The sequence below is a fragment of the Saccopteryx leptura genome, chromosome 1, assembly GCF_036850995.1.
Source record: "Saccopteryx leptura isolate mSacLep1 chromosome 1, mSacLep1_pri_phased_curated, whole genome shotgun sequence".
NCBI classification, from domain to species: Eukaryota; Metazoa; Chordata; class Mammalia; order Chiroptera; family Emballonuridae; genus Saccopteryx; species Saccopteryx leptura.
The window spans coordinates 312,195,977-312,215,230 of NC_089503.1; the positions used below are offsets into that span (position 1 = coordinate 312,195,977).

General features: G+C 39.5%; 1 protein-coding gene across 4 annotated transcripts in view; it reads left to right on the forward strand.

The window, feature by feature from the left end:
* Positions 1–19,254, forward strand: part of TNRC6B (trinucleotide repeat containing adaptor 6B) — a 286,705-nt gene that overhangs the window by 253,927 nt on the left and 13,524 nt on the right. For all 4 annotated transcript variants that reach the window (XM_066358478.1, XM_066358477.1, XM_066358474.1 and 1 more), the window contains 7 exons: positions 5,393–5,530; positions 8,517–8,693; positions 11,069–11,215; positions 11,470–11,565; positions 14,528–14,752; positions 15,210–15,280; positions 18,895–19,034. In XM_066358478.1, coding sequence (XP_066214575.1) covers positions 5,393–5,530; positions 8,517–8,693; positions 11,069–11,215; positions 11,470–11,565; positions 14,528–14,752; positions 15,210–15,280; positions 18,895–19,034 — 994 coding nt within the window. The remainder of the gene's footprint in view (positions 1–5,392; positions 5,531–8,516; positions 8,694–11,068; positions 11,216–11,469; positions 11,566–14,527; positions 14,753–15,209; positions 15,281–18,894; positions 19,035–19,254) is intronic.

Here is a 19,254-nt window from a genome sequence, read left to right on the forward strand (position 1 = left end):
ATATTAATTGTAATCTAACCAGTTATCTTCCTTGCCAGATGCATATTATATAACTTTTCTTAATGTATATTACCTCATTTGTTTGAACTGAAAAATAGATTTTGGGACTGAAAGTCTGATTTGGCTGCCTGTTTTAAATAAACTAAATCTGTAGCTATAAAATTTTGATAAAAATATATTTAAAGCTTATGCAGAGATTCAGTTTCTTTCACAAAAAGATTATATGGCAAAGATGTAATAGAATGAATACCATATTTCCCCACGATAAGATGCTTCCATGTATAATGCACACCTTAATTTTGGGGCCTGAAATTTTGGGGGAAAATATATTGCATAATGTTATTGAACTCAAGTTTTTGTTCATCATAAAATTCATACAATACCTCATCACTGTCAAAACTCCCATCCATTAGCTTATCCTCATCTGTGTCTGATGACAAATCACTGTCTTCATATATTGCCTTGTCCTCAGTTCCATCTATGGCATTTGAAATGCCACACTTCTTAAATGACTTGACAGCAGTCTCAATTTTTATATTATCCCAGAATCTTTTCACCCAGGTACAAACTTCTCCTATAGTTGGTTTCTTCACTCTTCCTGCTGGTGTCAAATTGTCTACAACAAGGAACGGGAAAACAAGCGCAAGTAAAAAAAAAATCTGCAACCACTGTATAAGATGTACCCAATTTTTAGACCCAAAATATTTCAGAAAAGGGTGCGTCTTATACGTGGGGAAACATGGTAGTATTTCAGTTTTCCTAACACTGAGTGTATTGAACTAAAAAGGACACCTGTGGAAGTAGCAGGAATACTTAAAAGTTTCTTAAGTCTTGATAAAGCCTCTTTTGGTATATATTCTCAAAATCCATAATGACTTTCTCAAAATTGAATGACTAAACTTTTTTTTTTCACTTAACTCATTTTTAACTGATGGTTTTTATAAAATAGGTGGTTTTCTAATTCTCTGCTTGTAGCAAAATTGGAAAATATACCTAATTAATTTGTCAGGTGATAATGACCTATCTATAAAGTTATGTTTTAGTATCTATGTTTTTAACCCTGGTGAGGAAGGAATACATATGCTTTAAAAGGAATTCAAAGAAATGTGATGTTATAACAAGGCTCCTTCTTTTCCAATTTGCTTATTTATATAAGGTTTTTTAGTGCATTATGTCTACAAAAATTTGTAAAAAAGCATAGAGTAGCGTGAATTTGATCATTTTATTAATAATTACTCGTCATTCACAGTAGCTGAACTAATTGGGAAATATCACTCATCTTATTAGAAATTGCATTTCCAATAAAATCATACTATATATATTTAAAATATATCAAAATTTAAATATTTATGCATGATATACCCAGTGAACCCAGTGAGTTATTGATTATTATAGATTATTAAAATAGGAGAATAATTTGCATCTGTCCTGGAATTATGAATATGGCCATAGCATGTACCTGTAGACACGGTTTAGAACTGTTGTGTTAAATGGCAACTGTGGGTGATTTGTTTCTTTTTTTTTTTATTCATTTTTAGAGAGGAGAGAGAGAGGGAGAGAGAGAGACAGAGAGGGAGAGAGAGACTGAGAGAGAGGCAGAGAGAGAGAAGGGGGGAGGAGCTGGAAGCATCAACTCCCATATGTGCCTTGACCAGGCAAGCCCAGGGTTTCGAACCGGCAATCTCAGCATTTCCAGGTCGATGCTTTATCTACTGCGCCACCACAGGTCAAGCCTGCTTTGTTTCTTTTATAATTTATTTTTTATTAAAATTATTTCAAAAGCATTAGTTTGTTTTTTAATCTACAACAAAAGGAGTAGCAGAAAATAGAGAACTATTGACAAAGGGAGTGATGGAGTGATCTATTAAGGACAAGTTGATTTGAGACAGTTTCCTTCAGATGGTAAGCACTGAACCAAGTGGTAGTGATGAGTAGATGATGTATTAGGGTACTGGAAGCAGGAGAAAGGACAGATAAGAGATGCAAAGGGTTGTTTTTGTAAGAATGATAAGGTAGATAAAAGGGATATACTGGTGAAATGCGTCCCTGGGAAGGTAAGGGGTATGTCTTATCTCCATTTGTACTTCAGCTGCCAACACAGAACCTGGCACAAATTAGGCTCTCCATAAATATTCATTAAACTGAACTAAATGGTTTGTTTGATTTGAGTTCAAGTATTGGTGAGCTAAAAAATTACAGGGAGGCCACTTGGTGGACTGAGCAAGTTTGGTTTTAATGAAATAGCAAGTATAATAAAGTCAGTGTTTTCCTGGGTTTAGAGGTATGATAGCTCATAAATAGCCCAGAGATCACAAGTGGCATGCTTCTCTGTTTTCTGTTAATGCAGCCATGAGCATACAGTGCTCCAGAATCCCTTCCCTCCAGATGTTGAGTGCGTTCTGTTTCCTAATGTTGTGCCAATTGCTACATGACATAGAGAAAGACAGAGTTATGTACAACGTTGCACTGATTTTTTTCCTTTCATAGTTTTGGATTTGTAGGTGAACCTTTCAAGGCAGTTTTATTTTTTGTCTTCTTCTAATTCCTTTTAATTTTTTTTTCTTACCAAACCTTGTTATTTAATTATGATGCCGCCACATTTAATGGCATTTGGTCCCCAAGTTTCTAATAAGAAAAATGCCCACTTACTTTGCATAAGGTTGAGGTGGATGTTCAAACTCTCCCCTCTCCTTTTTTTATTTTTATTTTTATTTTTATTTTTGAGAGAGAGAGAATAGCATCAACTTATTCCGTTTAGTTGTGCCATTGATTGCTTACTATATGTGTCCTTAACAGGACTCAAACTGGTGACTTTGGAGCTCATGGACATGCTCTATTCACTGTGCCACTGGCCAGGGCTCTCCCCTCTCCTAAGATTTATTATTCGAGCCCTGGCCAGATAGCTCAATTGGTTAGAGCTTCATTTTGAAATGCAGAGGTTGCCAGTTCGATCCCTGATCAGGGCACATACAGGGAAAAATGATATTCCTGTCTCTCCTTCTCCATTCCTCTCTTAAAATCAATAAATTAAAGAAAGTTTTTTAAGTTGTTAAACTCTTTGTTAAAAAAGATAACACTTGCCTGGCCAGGTGGTGATGCAGCAGATAGAGCATCAGTCAGACTGGGACGCAGAGGACCCAGGTTCGAAACCCCAAGGTCGCCAGCTTGAGTGTGGGGTCACTGGCTTGAGCGTGGGATCATAGACGTGACCCCATTGTTGCTGGCTTGAGCCCAAAGGTTGCTGGCTTAAGCAAGGGGTCACTCGCTCTGCTGTAGGGCCCCCCCCCACCCCCATCAGGGCACATATGAGAAGCAATCAATGAACAACTAAGGTGCTGCAACAAAGAATTGATGCTTCTCATCTCTCTCCCTTACGGTCTGTCCCTATCTGTCCCCCTCTCTGTCTCTCTCTCTGTTTCTATCACACACAAAAATAATAACTTACTAATTTCTATATTTCATGTCACAAAAGACTAAACAGATGAAATTTAATATCTTTAATTCACTATGAGTTTTAGAGAAATTTTACAGCAACTTCAAAGAAAAATTAATAGGCAGTAAATGGTTCCTTATCCTCTTACTAATCTCTACATTTCTGTTTTTAATCTTTACCAGAATTCTGGGTTATTTTCAAAAGCTCTTTCTCAGTGTCTGGAATCAGCTTTCAGAGAGGCTGAACTCCAGGCACCTTGGGCTGGTTTTCTCTGTCACATGTAGATGTATAATTTGCCCAAGGAACAACACACTTGAGCCATTAAAGTTTATGTCAGAGAAAGCCCTTGTTCCTTTCAACTTCCCTGCCCTCCAGTCTCATTTCAAGAAGAAAATATCTTAAACTCTTTTTAAGAAAAAAACAAAAAACAAAACATTGTTTTATTAGCAGTATTTCTAGCTCATATCAAAGATTTCTGCTCTCAACCCTTCAATCATTTGGACTAGTGAAGTCAGTTCCAATGTGAAGGAAGTATCCTTTATATTTATAGCAACATTTTAAATATAGGTCAAGAATGTGTTAGAAATTACTTGAACCTGATTTATTATGCATTTATAAAATTATCCCTGACAACTAGGAGACGCACAGGGGAGGAAATACATGACCTGGACCCTCAGAGGGATTGGATAAATGGTAGTTAGGGGCCAATAAGACACCAGCAGACAGATGGTAGGTGAGTAAAATGAATACAGCATGGAGTCTGGCCTGGCCAGAGCCACACATTCTAGAGTAAGAATAGATTGGTATTTGACTTCTACAGGCTACCTGAGCATTGGCATGGTGGGAACCCTGATCGCTTCTCTGGCTCCAAATGGTCTCTCTAGTTATTCATTGTTCTCCCCCTTCCCTGTTTCATTTCTTTATTTTAGTCCTTTATTTTACTTTTGTGAGAGTCAGTTTGAAAGAAATATTAAGGACATTCTTATCCAAAATGGACGGTGGACCTTGTGAGACTCCATCAACAAGCCTCTAACTTTGCCTTTCATGTGTCCCTTCCTGTTGAGTGGGAAAATGTTACCCATCAAAACTTCTGTTGAAAGCCTGGTATCCAGGCTTACCTGGGGGCTCACGACAAAGAAAACTCTAAACCTCTTACTAATGACCTATTCAGGCTTTCAGGTTGTCATCACTGCATAAAAACTTCTTTCAAATTGATCTCTCAGATTCTGTCTTGATCTTCATCTACCCTGTTCTCACATTGCCATTTCTCTTTCTAAAATACAAATCTAGTTATCTCTCTCTCACTTACTTAAAATTTTTCATTATCTTAGAGGGGAAAAAGTCCAAACTCCTTAACTTAATATATAAAGACCCTATCTGACCTGATTCTTCATTTCACCCCATCTCCTGCCACTTTGCCTCACTTTATCTGTAGTCAAGCATCAGAGTTACATTGGACTCTTATTAGTCCTTAAATATTACTTATTTTCATAAATTAGAGCTTTGTATTTGGTTTCCTTGACTTAGTTGCATACCTAGTTTAGGCCTTAGATAAAATTTTCCTTCTTTTCAAAGCCTTTCCTCCGTCAGAACCCTTACCACAACCTTGTAGCTGCTCTTAATTCTGTATTAGTTTGATATGTGGACACCTCCATTTTAGCTGAATTACTGGCCCCAACATTCTCTCAGGCACAAATGTTAACTAAATTAACCAGTGAGTGAGATGGTCTTAATTACATGGCAGCCATACACACGTTTTCATACCTTAACAGAGGCATGTTTTTTAGCAAGTAAGGGCCAACATCAGCATTTTGAATCAAAACACCTGTTTCTGAGTGAAACTCCTTGTGAATTAGTCTTTAAGTTAAAAATGAAGCTATTCATGGGTTCTGCCTCAGAATTCTTTTTACTAATACTAGAAATTTATAGAAAGACATAAAATGTGGTTCTCTGTTTTAGGCTTCAGCTCTGGCGGCATGGACTATGGCATGGTTGGTGGGAAGGAGGCTGGAACAGAGTCTCGCTTTAAACAGTGGACCTCCATGATGGAGGGACTGCCCTCTGTAGCCACACAGGAAGCCAGTATGCACAAAAATGGTAAGGGCAAGCAAAGCATTATGAGTTGGAGCTCTTTGAACCTTCAGCAGGCCTTGATGAAGTGTCCTGTAAAATTATTTTAAAGCACAGATCTATAGCTTTTTCTTAGTGAGTCTCTTTGATTCTTTTTCTCCCCCAACCCCCACCCCACAGCCCCGGTCTTATGATCACCTATGAAGGAAGATTGTGTTTATTTCAACTTATGAGAAACTTAAAATGCTATTTCTGATTAAAGGGAGCAAAATTTCTCACCTGCAGTGGGGATGGATGGGATTAAAGGTAGTAGAAGTGAACTTGAGTACCCATTAAGGTAAAATCCTAATGAATTGGCTGAGAGAACAGAATCAGGTTTTTTGTTTTTAATTTAACATGTAAGAGATCACAACAAATACCTATCGTGTTGATTTTGAACCCTTCAATCTCCAAAGATGACTAACAGATCAATACGTGAGACTTGAAGTTTCCACAAAGCTTTCTTTATGAGTTACAGGGTTTGCTGGACAGCAATTGAGGGCTTTCCAGGCTTTGGTTATAAATGTGGGTCGGCCCTTCTTCTTCAGAATCTCTATAGGAACTTGTCCTTTTCCCTGTTAAGACAGATAAAAGGTCTCTGACTCTTCCTACAGCCTTTGTTTCAATTGACAGTAATTCACATGGATTCAACGTAGCTATGAGAACCAAGTATAAACAAATAGGTGTGGGACTGCTCCTGGTGCAGCTCCCTCACAGGCCTCAGCCCCATCAGTCTAAAGCCTTCCAGGGTTTCTTTATAAGCCACTCTTAAAAATGTGCCTATCTGGAGACTGCTGAAGTGGCTGTGTGGACCTCTCTGCTGCTATCCCAAAGCATCGTCATTTGATTTTGTGGCACAAAATCAAGAATGATTTTTAAAAACTATGTGATCTGTTTCTGAACTGAATAATCCAAGCCCAACATCTATAGCTTTGGGCACTTAACACTGCTTCCTTCCCCAGAGACATAATAGGTGCATGACAGTAAGTACGAAATGGCACGTGAGAGGGTATCTCAGTAGTAAGGTAGCCACTTGCCTTTTTAGAGATTACAGTTAGTATTTTCCCCAAATCTTTAGCAATCCCCAAGGGAATTGAGCTTTTCATGTTCTATTACTTCATTATAATGTGCCCTTGAATCAAATTTCTTTCAGTAGCTCCAGAAAATCAATGACATCTTAGCTGAGCATGGAGATGGTTTTATGGTTTTGATGATACTCCTACTAGGCCAAACCAGATCCTTTAAAAAAAAATTTTATTTATTTATTTATTTATTTATTTATTTATTTAGGACAGACAGGAATAGAAAGAGTTGAGAAGCATCAACGAATAGTTACGGCATCTTAGTAGTTCATTGATTGCTTTTTTATATGTACCTTGACCAGGAGGCTCCAGCTGAGCCAGTGACCCTTTGCTCAAGCCAGTGACTTTGGGGTCATGTCTGTGGTCCCACACTCAAGCAGGTGACCTCAGGGTTTCAAACCTGGGTCCTCAGTATCCCAGGCGTTGCTTTATCTACTGCACCACGACCTGGTCAGGCCAAACCAAAATAAAATTTATTTTTTAAATTTTTTTTCATGGGCGAGGGGAGAGACATCAGTTTGTTGTTCCACTTAGTTGGTTCATTCAGTTTTGTACTCGTTGATTGCTTCTCATATATGCCCTGACTGGGGATTGAACCTGCAACTTCAGTGTGCTAGGATGATGCTTTATCCACTGAGCCACCCATCCAGGGCCTGAACCTTTTGATCAATATCTTTACAAATATTTTAACACATTACCTTGGAAATAATTGTATCAGTTTATAAATAGGATGCTAAGAATAGATCAAGTGACACTGTGCAGCATGTACAATTTGTTTGAGAGGTAGAATGATATTTCATAGAGGCTGAAAATATTATTTAAAGTGAAGCTCATTTTTTGTTAAAGAGAATTTTAAATTTTTAAGCTTTTAAATTTTTCCCTGCCCCATGGCATATAAAATACATGAAGGGTGCACTGACAAAACTGCTGAAATGCTCTCAGGAAGGCAGTTACAAAGGATTTGCTGTTCTTCATGTGTGGGGCCATGGATCTCAGCGCTGCAGAGCTTACTGCTGGTCTTGTGCTGGCAAAGACCGTAGGCAGGAATTCCATCTCATTGCTTTGGAATTTAAAGCAATTGCAGATGCTTTTCTCTTCAGTGAACTACCCTCCATTTATATTGCTTCTTCCAGTGAAATTAGGCCTGCTCAGCACTGAAGAACTTGGGTGGGTATTGTCAGTACAAATGTAGTTAAAAACCTTATATCAGGGGTCCCCAAACTTTTTACACAGGGGGCCAGTTCACTGTCCCTCAGAACGTTGGAGGGCTGGACTATAAAAAAAACTATGAACAAATCCCTATGCACACTGCACATATCTTATTTTAAAGTAAAAAAACAAAACGGGAACAAATACAATATTTAAAATAAAGAACAAGTAAATTTAAATCAACAAACTGACTCGTATTTCAGTGGGAACTATGCTCCTCTCACTGACCACCAATGAAAGAGGTGCCCCTTCTGGAAGTGCGGCGGGGGCCGGATAAATGGCCTCAGGGGGCCGCATGCAGCCCGCGGGCCGTAGTTTGGGGACCCCTGCCTTATATACTGTGAATTGTTTAGAATTTTTATTATTTCTCACTCTCGAGTCATTAGTGTAGAAACTGGGGATAATGGCATGATTTGTAGTTTATTAAAGTTCAGTTAATTTCATAAGACCATCAAATTTTAAAACTGAAAGGCTCAGAAAGGTGAAATGAACTAACTGTTCAAGATCATCCTGCTTATTAATTATATATGGGTACTAAAGTATGACCTCTCACTTTAGTATTCTTTCTACTGCATAAGCTTCAGAATACTGTATTTGTTTGAGTTTCTCTGACTAAAAGATTGACAAGTTCTGTTCACAGTACTCCTTTCCAAGGTGAATTAATTTCCTTTCTCTCTCATCAGGCGCTATAGTGGCCCCTGGTAAGACCCGAGGAGGGTCACCATACAACCAGTTCGATATCATCCCGGGTGACACACTGGGTGGCCATACGGGTCCTGCTGGTGATAGCTGGTTACCTGCCAAATCTCCACCAACAAATAAAATCGGAAGTAAATCCAGCAATGCCAGTTGGCCTCCAGGTATTGTCCAGAAAGTGTTTTTTTCTGAGATATCATTTGTTTTTTTGTAGGTTTGTTTGTTTGTTTGTTTAGAGAGACAGGAAGGGAGAGGGATGAGAATCATCAACTTGTAGTTGCTTCACTTCAGTTGTTCATTGATTGCTTCTCATACGTGCCTTGACTGGGGGTTCCAGACAAGCCTGTGACCTTGGGCTTCAAGCCAGCAGCCTTAGGGTTCAGGCCAGTGACCATGGGATCATGTCAATGATCCCACACTTAAGATGAAGACCTTGGGATTTCAAAACTTGGACCTCAGCATCCCAGATCAGTGCTCTTATCCACTGTGCCATCCCTGGTCCAGCAGATATCATTTGTTTTTTAATTGTTAATTTCAAGTTCTGAACAGATTGTTTTGCCACCAACTTGACTAAGGCACCCACTTTAATTTTTTTCATTCAGTAATTATTGTCTGATAAAAACAAGACATGTGCTATGCTGTGGGAAGATGAAGATAGAAAGTTTTCATTAAATAGTATCTCTGCTCTATAGTGTTCAGTCAAGAAAAAATAAGGTATTTACATTAAAAGTAAGTTACAGTGTGGTAAATATTGCATGGACTTGGATAAGCTGAAGGAAGTCAGGAGAGAAGAATCTGAGGACAAAAGAAGGTGACGTTGGAACCAGGACTTGGCATACATCTGTCATAGGGGATGCTTTGTAACCTGGGTTCTTCTGAAATGTCCATGATTTGATTTTTTTTTTCCTTGGGGAGGGGAGGGAGGGAGGAAGAGAGAGACATGAGAAGTATCAACTTATAGTTGCATCACTTCAGTTGTTCATTGATTGCCTCTCATTCATGCCTTGACCAGGGGGCTCAGGCGGAGCCAGTGACCTCGGGATTTTGAACCTGGGTCCTCAGCATCCCAGGTTGATGCTCTATCCACTGTGCTACCACCAGTCAGGCTGATTTATTTTTTTAAACAAGTATTTATTACCAGTTATCTCCCAGGTTTGCAGCACTGAGTGCAATGAGAATATTTATTACTTCTCTCTCTCTCTTTCTTTCTCTCTGTTTTGGTATAAATAAACTATTTTCATTGTAGAAAAAAATTTAAATGTAGGAAAGTAAAAATAAAAAATTTGGTATATGTCCTTCTATATAATTTTATTTGTGATACAAATATGTAAGAGTTTCATTCTATTAGAGTAGGCTCATATAGTACCTGCTGTTCATATGTAATGCATATTGCTTTTCCTCATCATGATTAGAAAATAAAAGTTTATTAATACTATCACATACCTTTGAATATGACTTAAATTTGCCGATAAAAAATTATAAACATTTAATTGTATATATTCCAGGTTTTCTCATGATAAGCCAAATTATTCCTGCCAGTTGTCCCTGCTCAGTTTCTTTAGTAGTGGTCATTTGTATTGTGTTTTCGTTTGTGCATCTGAGCAAGTTTCTGGTAAGATAGATGGAAGAAGTTACTGATTGCCAACCTAGATTTTCTTCTTCCAGTTCTTTTTTTTTTTTTTTTAGTTTTTATTTGATGGTTTTAGAGGAAGGGAGAGAGAAAGACACAAACATCTACCTGTTTCTGTATGTTCCCTGACCAGGGACTAAACCGGCAACCTCTGTGTGTCAGAACAATGCTCTGCCAACTGAACCATCTGGTTAGGGCATTCTTCCAGTTCTTGTCCTAGATGCCTGAACAGTTCTCATGAGCACCAGGCTGCTAATCCTGCTTCCCTGCCTTCAGGCCTGAATTTCCCTGGGAGTAGGAAGAGAGGTTCTGGGGCCAGGCACTGATGAATTCTAGCGTCAAGTTCACAACCATAGAGAAGATTGACATGTTGTGATGACACAAAGGTGGTGCTGGAAGAGTATATGTTGAAGCTGACTTTTTTTTCTTTTTTTTTTCTTTTATGATGAATATCTGAAATAAAATAGATTGAATATTTAGACTTTTTACATACCTATTTTTTATATCAAAACATAACTTTGGCTCTGGCTGGTTAGCTCAGTCTGTTAAGAGCATCATCCTGAAACAAGGTTGTAAGTTCAGTCCCCAGTCAGGGCACACAGAGGAAGCAACCAAAAAATGCATGACTGAGTGGAACAACAAATGCTCTCCCCCACCCTTCCTCTCTGTCTTTCTAATAATCAATAAAAGTTAAGCCCTGGCCAGATAGCTCTGGAGTGTCATCCCAAAGCGCTGAGGTTGCCAATTCAATTCCCCAGTTGGGGCACATACAGGAGTTGCTTGATGTTCCTGTCTCTCTTTCTCTCTCCCTTTCTTTCCCCCAGCCTCTCTCAAAAACAAAAAACAAAACAAAAAGCTTTATTTTACCATTTTTGAACAACCTTCTACCTCTAATACTTCTTCTCTCAGAATTCCAACCAGGAGTGCCATGGAAAGGTATCCAAAACATTGACCCTGAATCTGATCCCTATGTCACCCCAGGAAGCGTGCTGGGGGGTTCAGCCACATCTCCCATTGTAGATACTGACCACCAACTTCTGCGGGATAATACCACAGGTAAATCAGTCAAATGTCCCTTGTGTTGATTCAGCACCCAACATTTTTAAATTTTTCAATCTGTAGCTTCATTTATACTTGCTATTATCTATTAATTTAACTAGAAAACATAAGAATGTAAAGCTTTTCACATCATTTTTTAGATATATTTTGTTTCTTCTTCTATTGCAAGTTAAATAAAATATTTCAAGGTTTCACTTGTACTGACATTTATCTGCAATATTTTTATCTTGTTTTTCATTTGTCACTCAAAGGGTCTAATTCTTCCCTCAACACCTCGCTGCCTTCACCTGGTGCCTGGCCCTACAGTGCCTCTGACAACTCCTTTACCAACGTTCATAGCACTTCAGGTATGAGTGTGACCTGTTTGTTTCCTTTTGGTTAGCTCTTTTCAGGTTCTTTTTTACAAAGGAAGTTGGCATTTATTTCTGAAGGAATACTTTTATAGAAGTTGAGTAGCATGTATCAGCATAGGTGGAGGCACCACTCTTGTATTGGCCATGTCCTCGGGGAGCTTTCAGTCTCAGAGAGTCAGGACAAGACTTAGGACAAAGTAGATGGTGATATAAATGCAGGAAGCTGTTATGTTAAGAGGTTACACTTGTGTCACTTAACACAGTGCCTTACAGATTGGTAGACAGTTTAGTTAATTGTCACTTTGGTCTTGTAAAAGTTGTACCTTAAGCCATTAAAGTCGTTAAGGATTCTATTAGAAAGTAAGACAAATTCTTAGCTGCTTGCTAAGACATGACAAATTAATGGCCATATAAATTGTATTTAATATTTTTTCTTTCTACCTCTGTGTCCTTTCAGCAGTGCAACAATAACCTATCCTTTATTGAGTGCCCTTGCAAACCAGGTAGCATGCTAAGCCTTTAGCATGCATTCTTATCTTACCTTTGTCAAAGTGTATGGGGGGAGTCTTGATGTTATCCCATTTTGTAGATGAAGAGGTTCAAAGAGTTGATGTAATTTGCTACAGGTCTGAGTAAGTGTGCTAAGGAACTCAGTATTTTATGTTTCTAACCACAATCCTACAGTATACTTTTACAGAACTTTTTTCTTTACATATAAAAACTCATTTTAATCTAACTCTTTTATTCTTGTGACTGCTCATATCTCAGGTTGAACAGTGTTATCTTTTATCCACAATTGGATAGTCACCCGAGAGATGACCCAAGAATCATCCCAAATATTTTCTCAAATTGAGTATTTACTGTCCCACCTCCAAAATTATCTTTCCTTTTTAAATAAACTGTATTTTTCTTAGTGATGCTCACGTGTCAACTGAGTCACAAAATCTCAGTATTTTCTTGCTCTTCATTTCTCTCTTGCTCACTGAAAACAGGCAGTGATGATGTCTCTGAGTGGTTTAGTCTGCTGTCGTATCTCTCTTACCCATGTCTTCCATTCCGTTCTATTTACTGTCACCCAGATTTTAAATCCTACTTTAAACACTAAATGCTGAAATCTGCGGAATCTTCTAATAGTATTTAATCAATCTCCAGCCTACCTTTATGGACTCCTTTACCTGTCTGCCCCCTGAAATGTTGTTCAGCCAGAATTGGGGGGAAACATTTGGTACAGAAAGTGTTTAAATTGAACCTTGGTTTATGTTTTCCAGTCTGTCGGAGCCCACCTATTTATGTAAATCCTTCAAGACCTATCTTTGCAAAGCCCTTTGCTCATAGCCCAATGTTGTCTTTCTCCTTTGTGTTGAACATACAGAACATTGCCTGGGACTACCAATTTTGTTTTTCATCCCATCTGAACTTGAAGTTCTTGAGAATAACTTTTTATATTACCCATACACTTTTAGTGCCTTAAAGCATAGGAAGCCCTCAGTGAATATTTGTTGATTGTATTTTAAAAGTGTTTGAAAATCAGTATCTAATATTCTGAATCAAGAAAAGTGGCTGAATGGCTCGATTGGTTAGAGCATTGTCCCAATTCACAAAAGTTGCTGGTTCAATCCCCAGTCAGGACATACAGAAACAGAATGATGTTTCTGTCTGTCTGTCTCTCTCTCCCCTTTCCTCTCTCTTTAAAATCAGTAAGTAGGCCCTGGCCAGTTGGCTCAGTGGTAGAGCGTCGGCCTGGCGTTCAGGAGTCCTGGGTTCGATTCCTGGCCAGGGCACACAGGAGAGGTGCCCATCTGCTTCTCCACCCCTCCCCTCTTTCTCTTCCCCTCCCCCTCTCCTTTCTTTCTCTCTCCTCCCCTCCCCCTCTCCTTCCTTTCTCTCTCTTCCCATCCCGCAGCCAAGGCTCCATTGCAAAGTTGGCCCGGGCACTGAGGATGGCTGTGTGGCCTCTGCCTCAGGCGCTAGAATGGCTCTGGTTGCAACAGAGCGACGCCCCAGATGGGCAGAGCATCACCCCCTGGTGGGCATGCCGGGTGGATCCCAGTCGGGCGCATGCGGGAGTCTGTCTGACTGCCTCCCGTTTCCAATTTCAGAAAAATATAAAATCAGTTAATTTAAAAAAAAAGAAAAGTTTAATTTTCTAATGTACTTTCTATTAAGTCAGTAAATGTTTATAGAACATTTTAGTTCCACTAGATTTCACATGCTGTAAGATTGATGGTTTCAGAAATACTCTCCTTGAATTCATCTTCCCTTTCAGCTTATGTTTAGCTAAGAAAGTGAGAATTAGTTATCTTATTAAACCTTTAGTCCATTTGTAAACTTGTCGATTCAGAGTAGTTGTTATTGAAAATGTAATATTTAATAAGCTCAAAGAACAATGTTATTTTGTATTGCTGCTTTTAAAATGCTTGCTTTCTATTTTTATAATTTTTTTTTTTAATTTTTATTTTTCTGAAGCTGGAAACGGGGAGAGACAGTCAGACAGACAGACTCCCGCATGCGCCCGACCGGGATCCACCCGGCACGCCCACCAGGGGGCGATGCTCTGCCCCTCCGGGGCGTCGCTCTGCCCACCAGGGGGCGATGCTCTGCCCCTCCGGGGCTTCGCTCTGCCACGACCAGAGCCACTCCTGGGGCAGAGGCCAAGGAGCCATCCCCAGCGCCCGGGCCATCTCCGCTCCAATGGAGCCTTGGCTGCGGGAGGGGAAGAGAGAGACAGAGAGGAAGGAGTGGTGGGGGTGGAGAAGCAAATGGGCGCCTCTCCTATGTGCCCTGGCCGGGAATCGAACCCGGGTCCCTCACACGCCAGGCCAACGCTCTACCGCTGAGCCAGCCGGCCAGGGCCTATTTTTATAATTTAAATGTGTGCATGTATATGCAAAATTTATGTGTATTTGGTGACAAAGGTGACCTATATAACTTTATTCCTTCCTCAATTTTTTTATAGCAAAGTTCCCTGATTACAAATCAACATGGTCCCCAGATCCCATAGGACACAACCCCACTCATCTCTCCAACAAGATGTGGAAAAACCATATTTCCTCAAGGAACACTACACCGCTGCCCCGCCCACCTCCTGGTCTGACCAACCCCAAACCATCATCTCCCTGGAGCAGCACAGCACCCCGATCAGTCAGGGGGTGGGGGACACAGGACTCACGGCTTGCCTCTGGTAAGAAGGATCTGCCTAAAGCAGCATCATTGTTCAAACACAGAGGTCTTATGTTAACAGAAATGATAAAGACATGATGATGTCTTCAAAGAAGAGAAAAGTACAGTTGGCTGGTAGAGGGAAAAGTATCTCTTGAATAGAAAATTGTAGTCAGTGTAAAGCATAGGGACCCAAGAACTGCCGAGGTGCTGGTCGAGTAAAGTGGCCAACAGCAGAGTGAGAGCAGTAGAGGGAAAACCTTGTCTTGTAGAGAATGCATAAGAGTGCATAGGGATCCAGGGCTAGGAGAAGAGAGCTGGCTATTTGGTGATGAGGTAAAGGTCAGAATGAGGTAAAAAAGAGACAGTGATTTATAGAAAGAGAGAAGAAGGATGTGGGCCAAAGAAAAATGTTTCTCATTCATGCCTTTTAAAATTTTTTGATGACTGTTCTTAATCTTTTTTCTGATTCCCTACAGCCTCTACCTGGAGTGATGGTGGTTCAGTTCGTCCTAGTTACTGGTTGGTTCTTCACAATCTCACTCCACAGGTAATCATGCTTCCTTGTGATTTTTCTAAATAGGACTTAATTGTGTTAAAAGAGAGAAAACTAGGAGATGTGGGCAGAAATGAAAGCTCATTTATTTCCTAGTCACTGCAGAGGGGTCCAGCCCGCAAGAGTTTCCCCACCCAAGGCTTGAAGCTACTGCTGAATGGGGGATGTTGGCCATGCAGCTTCACGCCTGCCTTCATGGTGATGTTAATACATGTAGTTTATAAAATAATAATTTATCTGGTGAATTCTGTCCAGCAGAGATAACTTGCTGTGTAGCTCTGCCTGTCAGAATCTAGAACCAAGTGGGAAATGGATGTTTAAGTATTTTAACCACCTGCCAAGAAAATTACTTGTTGTTTTTTTTTTTATTTAAGACTTTTGAGGCTCACTATTAACCATATTTCTGCTTCATAAATAATTAACCATCTATCTCTGCAGAAGGAATGTGTCTCTTATAGCTTAAATGCCCCATAGGTACTTGTGATTTTTCTCTGTTACACTCTTCTGTGTAGATGGCATCACTAATTTTTGTCATCAGAACATGCTCTCTGAGTTGTTTACCCTATAGGGGGACTTCATTTGGACCAGACTGTCTTCCCCTTCCCATTGGTTGCTTGATAACTGACGTATTTGCAGCAGCATTATGTTGAGCGTTCAAACTAGGTTAAATGAACCATCGAAACAGAGCCCATACCTTCATTTGGACTTGACAGCACAACTTTTACAACACCTTGTTAGAAGGGATCAGTTATACCTCCCTGCCTTTGACACACAGAATGATTTGTCTACCATTTGATTCATAAATGGATTTGGGTGCACCTTACTAAGCTAGTACTAGTACTTTCTATAGTGGTTCCTAGGGGTATATTTGTAGGTGACTGACCTAATATGTTTGGAATGTATATTTGATTAAACAAAATCAAGTAGGTTTCCCCACTGTGAGACTTCTTAGATCCTTTAATATGCTAACATGTATTACAAGTCTCTATGGAGAAATACAGCTTCTCCTAAATTTATTTACCCAGTGAACCCATTTTGTGGGAAGTAATCCAGGGCTTGTATTTCATGGTACCTGTTGAGAAAGGCAGTTTCCTAAATACAGTTTAAATAAGGGAGAGTCTGGATTGGCTTTTAGTCCCTATATCTAGTAATTCAGCTAACAGCCCCAGGTTATTTATTTAGCTAATAATAGTTGATTGAAGCATGAAGATTTTATATAGCCATCCTCAAAACGATATTCTCCTCATTATTTCTAAGTAGTCCCACAGTGTGGTGGGTGTAATGTGGTCAGGATGAGAGAAGAGGTACACTGTGTTGAAATGAGCCTAGGCAAACTAACCAGCTGTTTACTTCTGTTTTATAATATGAAAACTGGTAAGTGCATCTGTGTATTTATACAAAATGAATATAGGGATTGGCTGTGTTTATATTAGAAATAATTGATTAATTTTAGTCTACGGCCATACCACTCTGAATGCACTTGATTTCGTATGATTTTGGAAGCTAAGCAGGATCAGACCTGGTTAATACTTGGATGAGAGAAAGAATTGATTAATTTAAAAAATTAACACCATTTAATAGCAAACTAATCTCAATTGTAGCTTAAAAGCCTATGAGGTCAAATCTTTGATATCTGGATAAATTTACTTTTTAATCAACTAAAGTTTGTTTAAAAGACATCTCTTCTGAAAAATCACTAGTGGCAAACACTGATATGTTTCTATAATCAGTTGTCACTTTAAAGACGATGCTAAGAGCTGTTTCTCCAATCATTTTCTTTTTTTTTTTTTTTTAGCAAGAGAGAGACAGAACAGCAGATAGGGACAGCCAGACTGAAAGGGAGAAAGATGAGAAGCATTAATTCTTCATTAAAGGACCTTAGTTGTTCATTGATTGCTTTTTCATAGGTGCCTTGACAGTGGGGCTCTAGCCTAACCAGTGACCCCTTGCTCAAGCCAGCAACTATGGGATCATGTCTATGAGCCCGCACTCAAGCTGGTGACCTTGGGGTTTCGAACCTGGGTCCTCTGTGTCTCAGGCCACCACTCTGTCCACAATGTCACTGCCTGGTCTGGTTCTCCAGTCATTTTCTAACACAAATTATGGTGAAACTGCCAGTTTCATCCTGCTGTTTCCATGGTAAAACCACAGAATATTTCTACTGCCGCCAACAGCAGTATAACTTTTGAAGTCTATTCCAATAGAAATCTGTTTCACTTCCAAAGAAATGAACTGAAATATTGGACTGAGCAGCTTAAATAAACATAGTTAAGATCTTGATGCAAATCAATTAATCAGAGTGAATAAATAGACTTGTTCATTTGAGTCATAGATGAGGGCAGTTATCCTCTGTCACTGGACATCTTATTGATGAGAGTCTGACTAAAGTGAGTGACTACAGTTTTTGGTCCCATCAGCTGCGGGCAGCAGAGGACAGAGAGTAGGTAGAAATAGTCTCACCTTGTGATGGCCAAAGTAGGAGTAAGAGGACATCCGAATAATCTATGAGCTGAGACAGCCATCAACATTCTAAATCGGGGGTAGTCAACCTTTTTGTATCTGTTAGTAGTAAAATTTTCTAACCTCCCACCGGTTCCACAGTAATGGTGATTTATAAAGTAGGGAAGTAACTTAACTTTATAAAATTTATAAAGCAGAGTTACAGCAAGTTAAAGCATATAATAATAACTACTTACCAAGTACTTTATGTCAGATTTTTGCTGTTTGGCAGAATAAATCTTTATAAAACATCTTACTATAGTTAAATCTATCTTTTTCTTTATACTTTGGTTGCTCTGCTACCGCCCATCATGAAAGCTGGAACGCCCACTAGTGGGCTGTAGGGACCAGGTTGACTACCACTGTTCTAAATCATCAGATGGTTAGCCATGCTTTTCTTGTTGGTGGCTTCCTCTTTACCTCTTTTTTAGATTGTTAACTTGGGAAGTGGAGGAATACTACATGAGTTATGATGCTAAGAACTTTGCACATTTTCTTAAACTTCTATAAAGTACCATATTATTTTCTTTTTTTAAAGCCCTACAAATTAGCATGTGTTCACTTGTTTGCCTCTTAAAGAATATAGACCACAAGTCGAATCATATGCTTTTATTTGGAGCTACATTTGTTTAAACTTTGTGTGTGTGAGAGAGAGAGAGAGAAGAAGGAAGGGTGGGGGGAGAAAGAAAAAAGCATCAACTCATTGCTCCACCTAGTTGTGTACCTGTTGATTGCTTCTCAGATAAACTCTGACCAGGGCTCATACCTGCAACTTTGGCGTCAAGCTGGCAACTCTAGTGCTCCAGAACAACACTCTGTTTACTGCACTGCACCACCAGCCAGGCTGTGCACACTTTTTATTTGCAAAATGGGCAGGTTAGATTTCAGCTCAGTGCTTTAAATATCTTAAAATTTCACTTGAAGACTTCTATATTCAGTACACTCACTCTTTGTCTTGAGTTCTTCATTCATCCCTGCAAGACTTATTTAGTACTGATGCTATTATTTATCAATTGCACTGAAGCCCTCTCATTCTCATATGTAAGATCACATGACTTTCTTTCATACCTCACTTCCAGTTTTTATCTCACAAATGTCTTACTCCTTAGATTGATGGGTCAACCTTGAGAACCATCTGCATGCAGCACGGCCCACTGCTGACATTCCATCTGAACCTAACCCAGGGCACTGCCCTGATTCGATACAGCACCAAACAGGAGGCGGCCAAGGCCCAAACTGCACTGCACATGTGAGTACCCATCCTGTACTTACTGAGACAAGCACGCATGAAGATGTACACCTTCCTGTTCTGGCACGTGCCTAATTAAAGATGCATGAGAACATGCCCCAAACGATGTCATCACATAAGCCGTTTTGGGGTACTAAGGTGGCTGATCTTAATCTGCCAAAGTGTGGATTGTCCTGTGTATATCATAGTTCAATAATCGGAATTCCACAAATGAAGAACT